The sequence below is a fragment of the Phyllobates terribilis genome, unplaced genomic scaffold (genome assembly GCF_046119375.1).
Source record: "Phyllobates terribilis strain yellow unplaced genomic scaffold, ASM4611937v1 Scaffold_2__4_contigs__length_985480577, whole genome shotgun sequence".
NCBI classification, from domain to species: Eukaryota; Metazoa; Chordata; class Amphibia; order Anura; family Dendrobatidae; genus Phyllobates; species Phyllobates terribilis.
Genome location: NW_027362762.1, coordinates 211957523 through 211965534, shown reverse-complemented (window position 1 = coordinate 211965534; position 8012 = coordinate 211957523). Strand labels below are relative to the sequence as shown.

The following is an 8012-nucleotide window of genomic DNA, read 5'->3' as shown; positions in this document are numbered from 1 at the left end:
TATTCTACATCACTGCAAAGTCCCTGGCAGCCCAACTCCTCCCACTTTTCAACACCTGACCCAGCTACGCTGCTCCTCCCCCCTGTCAGGGAATTTGCAGTGATTTAGAATAGCAGTTCTAATGATGACTCATGCAGGGAAAAGAGACTTCCTGTTTTTACATAGACCTTAGAAGGGTTCAGCTAGTCTGTTCTTAATCACGTGATGTCACAGACTTAATGGAAGAGAGAAGAATTAACTGAGTAAAAGGGCAAAATTAGCAATTATAAGTACACAGTGCTATATCATATCTTGATTGCAATATATTAAGATTATAAAAACTTTGATGGGGGTACTTCTTTAAGTTTGTGGGTGTAACATGGAAAAATGTAGAAAAGTTCAGAGGGTATGGATATTTTTTCAAAGATGTATTTAGGACATTTTTTTTGCATTGGCTTCTACTGTTAAAGATCTGAAGCTACATGTGGAGCCAAGGCTTTCACATGGTTTGAGAGCTGAACCTAAAATTTAACAGCACTATTATCCAGCTGGAGCCAAGAGAATCTGCCCACCCGAATGTGTTGGTTGATGTGAAACATACCTTTCTATCATAGTAGGCTTTTTGTTAAAAACTTTTATAGAGCTTGTCAGATGCAAGGGATGGGTAAAAAAATAATAAAATGATGTATAATCACTTTCTTTTTAAACACCAGAGATGCAACATGGATAAAACTGGGGATCTCTTGCAGGTGACTGGACTGACGTATCATCAAAGGGCAACCACTTTATGTACTATATGACCCTCTTAATGTTTTTATAAGTTGGCTTCGGAATCTGTTGCTGGCAAAATAGTAAAGGATAGGGTTGACACAACTATTGGAAAAGGCAATGCTAATAGTGAATGGTATAAAAACATTGAGATTATTAATAGTCCCACAGTTAGTAATAATTCCAAAGCGAGCTAACAATTTGAAGATGTTCATTATGTGAAGTGGCAACCAGCATATCAAGAAGGCTAGCACCATAGACACCACAACCCTTAAAATTTTATCACTTTTGGCTTTCTTCACTTTATTCTTAGCAGAATTCAGAATGATTTTATATATCATATAATAACAGACGCCTTGTATAATAAAAGGTATCACAAACCCAACCACATACTTCATTAAGTCCAAAAATATTGGCCAAAACAAGCTGTTTGGTGGGTACCTATTTGTACAGACAACGTGGTGAAAATGGTACGAGTAGTACGTCTGTCGGAAGTACAATGAAGGGATGCTCATCACAAAAGCTGAAACCCAAATGAGAAAGGTAACAATTTTTGCCTTGGCAAGAGTTCGCTTTTTTAGGGACTCCATAGGACGCACAAAACCAAAGTAACGGTCTATACTGAGGCAAGTAAGCAAGAAAATGCTGGCGTACATGTTCATTGATGACACTGTAGCACAGAATTTACACATTGCAGAACCAAAAATCCATTTGTAATTTCCCGAAATATCTACTGCCCAGAGTGGTAACGTGGCAACAAAAAGCAAGTCAGCGATGGCTAGATTCACAATGTAAATATTGGCCACTGACTTTTTGTGGAGGCAGCATGACAGACCCACAAGTATGATCATGTTTCCAACAATCCCTATTAGGAAGATAAGTATGTACAGTACAGGAATAACAACGAAATGATAGGAAGCACCGCTTTTCAGATGCGAGCAGTTTGTCCGGTCAACAGCACTAGGACTGTGGAATATGACATGAAGTGATCTAGTTGTTGCATTTGAAGATAACACATCCATGATCAGAGAGAAGAAACAGTGGCCCAAAACCTGAAAGAAAATTAGTTTGTGAGTGTATTTTTATGGAAAGCACAAGGAAAGGTTCTTTTTATTGCAAACTATAAGTGAATAACATATTTTATAAAGTATGGCAAACAACATATCAGGAAATACCCATATATGTATATACTGTATACCATAGACATTTGAATTATTTCTGGTAGATACATACACTGTTTTGGGTTCTGTAATGCAAACACAGCCTTTTTATTGTCCAAATGACTTAGACCTAACTTGCTAGGGGAAAATTGATGGTAACCAGAGATTACCAACAGCATGTTTAATATCACACTGCAGTTTTCCACATTTTAAGCTACCTAAATTATATAAGTGGTCTAAAAATGATCTCTTTTGGGGAGAGGGGGCAAAAATACATGTATTGCTGTTGTTTATAGACAGGTAGTGCAAACGGACTAAGCAGTGGCAGTTTTACATGGTTGGGTGCAACAATTATCCATTTTTAGGGGTTGATGTGGAAACCTATATCGAATGTTTTAGGAGAAGCTCAAAAGGTTTCATACATTTGCCAGTTTTGATCAAATCAGGGAGTCGATCGATCAGAGACAAGAGGACACAGCCATTGTCAGTATACGGGCTTGTCAGACTCTCAGATACCCAGTCAGAAATCTTTATTACAACCCCACAGATATGAAAAGGGGGGTGGCTTTACAGGCTTTACGTTACAGTAATTTTTATAATATAATACGACTGTTCTGAGGAAAAAATGTGGCTAACATATGTTAGCCACAGGCTTTGCGTTACCTAACGGAGCAGATATTTTAATTGGGGAAAGAAAGTATTTTAATTGGGAATAACAAGGTTGTATCCAGAATTTTTCTATGCCTTCTTGTAACAAAGAAAATTTAACAGAAAGACAGCTCTATATCAAAGACAATTCCCTGTGTTATTCCTTTTTATGAATAACCCTTATAAAGTTAATACTAAAATACAAAATTATCAAAAATATATGAATTGTCTAAATAATAATCAAAGCAAAGTATAAATATTTACCATAACAGGAGGTATAAACATCTTGCACTTTACTAAGTGAAGAAGCGTGTTATCTTTTTCATAAGCCGTCCAAAAATTATCCCTTTCATTAAGGAGACAAAACTGGTGTACTGTATGGTTCTGAAAGTGAAGAAGTAATGGCCTCTTAACTAGAAGTTTAAAAAATTAAGCTTTTGAGGGTCCACAACTGGTTTGCTTATCACAAAATGATTAGGCAATTAGAAAGACTTTTTACAAAGCTGTTCAAAAGTGATCCTCTTTTTTTCTGGAGACAAAACAGTTGCATTGTTATGAACATGAATAAGTTATGGACTGTTGTCACTAAACCTCTTAAAAAATGAGCCCTACTTTTAGAGCAGTTTCTTAATGTTACAAAAACATGAGAGTACATTTCCGAGCATCTGCAGTACTGTATAACACTATAAAACACAGTGGGCTGTCAGGAGGTGTTTGGCTGGCAAGGCTGTGCAGTGGCTGCAGCAAGAGCAGCACAGTAGAGAGTTAAGACAGGGCAGGCAAGGAGATGCTTGGCAGTTTAGAGCCAGCAATGGCAGCAGTACTAAAGTATGGATGACATGATGGACAGAGGGGAGATGCCCGGCAGAGTGTGGTCCATCGTCAATGGTGGCAGAAGAATGATATAGACGGCATTCGATGGACAGCCATGCAGGTAAATAGATTGTATGACCAATTTAATCAATGGCGGTGCGTGAAAGTCTGCATTGATCCGTGCCTGATTAATTTTCACAAATATTATGTTTTTCACACTTGTAATGTATAACTTCGGTCCCCTTTGGTTGGATTTGGTTTGGAAATCCATTGGCCATGCTGAACACCCTTTCTGACATTACACTGTAGGCTGGAGATGATAGTAGCAAACTGGGCCAGTTTATGTTACTGGTCCAATTTGTTCACTTAGAAAAACAAGGGATCTAGGTACAAAGTATCTGCTTAAAAAAGGGCACAGTCTAGGTAAGACTGAAACTGGCTGTTTAGGTTGTGCAAATCCATTTTACTGATATGCATAACTGATGCTGCTGCTGTCTCGGTTATTTCTACAATTGTTAATTTTGTGGAAGAAAATTGTATGTATAGAAATTTTAAACAACTTGGCCTTTTTTGATAATTTTTCCCTGTCTGCTCTGCCCTGTGCAGAGACTGAACATTCGGAGAAGCAGAGACTCTGCAGGGAGCGCATAATGGAAACGAGATTATACGTGCGGTCGACAACTGTCCACTGTGCAAAAGTTTCAACAATTTGTGAACGCCTATTTCTCTGGTAATACACCAATTCCCCAGCCCCAAACATTTCTTAACAATTTTGGAAAAAATTTATCATTTTTTGACAGAAAGTTTTGTTTAAGGAATTCAAAGTATTTTTACTTATTCATTTTAAACAACTTTGCCTTCAATGACCTGCTCTGCGCAGGGGCCACACACATATAAGTGTTGATTTTGCATGGAGCGCATAGTGGTCACCTGTTCATACATGCGGTAACCTTCCACTGTGTAAAAGCTTCAACGATTAGGGAATCGGATTTTCCTGCTAATATGACAATTCCACCACCCCAAAAACTTCTGAACAATTCTGGAAAAAATATATAATTTTGGTAAATAAGAGTATAGTTATGGAAGTCAATGAATTTTGGTTTGATAATTTTCAACAATTTTGCACTTTCTGACAATTTTTTTCTTTCTGGTCTGCCCTGGCAGTGGAAAGAGTTTTCCTGGTCAGACATATGATTGGCAACCGTTCACTGTGCAAAACTTTTACCAATTAATGAACACAGATTTTCCTGCTAATGTGCCAATTCCACCACCCCTAAAATTTCCCAACAATTTTGGAAAACAATTATTTATTTATTTTAATTCAATTATGAAGTTCAGAGAATTTTGGTTGGATAATTTTCAACAATTTTGCTCTTTCTCACCATCAGGGTAGGGTACTACCAGGAATATACTACAAAAAAACTGACCATCACTTCAGAATAAGGCAAGTATGAACAGGTGAAAGCTGCTATGACTGCATAATATTAGAATAAAAGAATACAGCAGCATTTTGCATATGATATGCATGCAAACATTGAATATATAAATTTTATATTGTATTAGATTTTGTTATTGTTATATAGAATACAATTATAAAATTAATGTACTTAGTGAACAAATTAGCCAGTTCATTAGAGCCCACCAGCCATGACAAGCCATACCTTCCTTTGATGGGACCATAAACCTAAGGGCTCTTTCAGACGTCAGTATTTCAGGTACGTGTGGTAACAGTTTCCACACATACCGGAGACACTGACACACGTCAGTCTGCACACATGTCAGTGTGTTTCCATGGACTGTGTGTCCGTGTGATCCACACGTAGATATGTCCATTTTTTTGGCCAGCAGCATAGATCACACGGACACATTCAAGTCAATGGGTCCGTGAAAACACATATCACACACAGATGCCATCCATGTGACACATACCGGAGCTTGGGAATCAGCTGTACATTTAGCGCTGTTCCCAAGCACCGGGTGCTGAACGCTGCCCTCATCATAGTCTTCTGCCGGCTCTGTGATCAGAAAACTATTAGGCCGGTTTCACACGTCCAGATATTTCCAGTAACAGAAAAACCCCTACTGGAGATATCCATGTCTTTGTGTCCGTTTGCACCTGTGTGGCACACGGGTGCCGTCCGTGTGCCACATCATGAGCACACGTACCAGCATTTGGGAATCAGCGGTACAGTTAGCGATGTTCCCAAGTGCTGGGTGCTGAACGCTGCTCTCATCATTGTCCCTTGCTCGTGCTGTGATCAGCACCAGCAGGGACAATGATGAGAGTAGTAGGGTCTACTCCCGATGTCTCCACCTGTATAATCAAGATTAAAATAAAAAAATTCCTATACTCACCTGTCCTAAGAGTCCCCTGCTGTAATCCATGTGACTGTCCAGCAGAGGAGCCAGGGAGGATGACTCCTGCAGCGAGTGGGCCCTGGACCTCTGCTGAGCTCAGTGAGTGACAGGACACCGCTCGCTGAGTGCAGCTCCGGGGCACACTCGCCGCAGGAGTCATTCTCCCCGGCTCCTCTGCTGAGCGGTCGCATGGATTACAGTGGGGGACACTTAGGACAGGTGAGTATAAGGATTTTTTTATTTTATTCTTATTTTTAAAGGTGGAGACACCGGGAGCAGACACTACTGCTGTCATCATTTTCCCTGTTGGTGCTGATCAAAGCACGAGCAAGGGACAATGATGAGAGCAGCGTTCAGCACCCGGCGCTTGGGAATATCGCTAACTGTACCGCTGATTCCGAAATGCCGGTATGTGTGCTCCTGATGCGGCACACGGACTGCACCCGTGTGCCACACAGGTGCAAACGGACACAAGGACATGAATATCTCCGGTACGGGTTTTTCTGTTACCGGAAATATTTGGACGTGTGAAACCGGCCTAATAGTTATAAAACATGCCTCGTTTGGGCTAAAAGCCTACAAATTTACAGAGCAGTTAGGATTCAGCACTAAATAAAAATAGCCTTAGGCTGATGGGAGTTGTGCTCTGCCAAACATGGAGGAAGTTACCACCTCCAATAGTATGTTTTAAAAAATACAACTGACAATCATTTCAGAATAAAGTAAGTGTGAAAAGGCACAAACTACTATGACTGCATAATATACAAACAAAAGAATACAGCAGAACTCTGTATATGCTAAGATGTATGCAAACATTGACTATATAAATTTTGGACAGCATTGCTGCTATCTATTTATCTGTATTTGTACACCATATCATGTTATACATTGAAGCATGTACTTAAATAAAAACCTACATACAGGGGTGTAATAATACATTTTTAGGCAAAAAAACCATTACATATTTCGGGGAAAGTTTTCTAGTTGGTGTTCATTTTCTGTGGATTGCTGTAGTTGACATTTCAAAAAAACTCTACAGTAATAATTATCTGGCTAGAATAGTGATATTTGCACCTATTGAGATTCCAGTAGCAGCAATGAGTAACCTACCATTGCATAAAATGACAGCATATCAGAAGACAAGTATTCAAAATCATTTATACCTTCCAGTGACATCAATACTTACACATAACATCCTGGAAATGTTTCTTTACAGACAATATATCTGGATTTTATAAAGAAAAAACTTACCAAATCCCTTGGAATCACTTCTATGGGTAGTCATTTGTTTCCAGATTTCTGCTCTTAGACATCCTGTCTGAACAGTGACAACAGCTGAATACAGAGCTTTGTTTGCAATGGACTTTCATAGGGATTACATGTATAGAACACATTTATAGTTGGGTTTCAGGATTTTTCCACAGTGTAGTATCAGAGCAACATCATCCTCCATCCATTCTTCTGTCTACTATGAACAGTGCAGAACTTTCCTAGACATCTAGCAATCTGTCATCCACTTTGATTGTGTTAGGGTCGATCACTGGACTTAGCATCTGGGTGGAGTGTATCTGTCTGCCTACAGCAATAAGAAGCCCTCCCTGTAGTTAATTTATACAGCATGTAGTCTTCATGGATGATTCATCTGAGTGTTCAGGGAACAGTATATATGTCATCACTGGCGCTTTTCAATAGCGAAAGACAGCACAAGATCATTGAACCGGAGTATTATAATAGTCTTTATTCATCACTAATTTTCTCCCTGTATGGCTCGTTACAACATATCAGTACTTTACTACATAAAAGAAAATGTAAATCTTATTACCAGGGGAACCTTTTGAAAAGGTCTCCCAGATGATACTAGTACTCTAAATGATATCCCTACAATAACTGTGACAGTTCTTGTTTTCCAGGAAAATGCTAAGTTTTGTGGAATACAAAGGTTTAGTAGTGAGCTCCTCAAATAATGCTACAGTATGTACAGATGCATACAGGGTCGGACTGGAGCACTGGGACACCGGACGATTCTCCGGTGGGCCCTGGGTCCTGGGCTGGACCCCGAGCAGGACGTAGAGGGGGCCCGCTGGTTTCAACTGAATGTGCATCCGAGCACGCACATTTAGTTGAACTGAGTTGTGGTGCAGTAGTTAAAGGGAGCACTGACGTCAGCCGCCGGCCTCTGATAGGTTGACAGCCATTTTAACACTACGGCACCGGATTTGAAGGAAGAGGACGCTGTGTGGCGCCTGGAGCGCAGGCAGCATAGAGGAATCTTTTTTTTTTCTTTTT

General features: G+C 39.7%; 1 protein-coding gene across 1 annotated transcript; it reads right to left on the bottom strand.

The window, feature by feature from the left end:
* Positions 1–687: 687 nt before the first annotated feature.
* LOC141245348 (type-2 angiotensin II receptor-like) lies at positions 688–1769 on the bottom strand. Its single transcript, XM_073669063.1, has one exon. It carries the CDS (start codon positions 1767–1769, stop codon positions 765–767), a length of 1005 nt encoding a protein of 334 aa, XP_073525164.1. The 3' UTR covers positions 688–764.
* Positions 1770–8012: the final 6243 nt, after the last annotated feature.

Coding starts and splice junctions, on each gene's coding strand:
- LOC141245348 (XM_073669063.1), bottom strand. CDS start 1,769: ATGGATGTGTTATCTTCAAATGCAACAACTAGATCACTTCATGTCATA.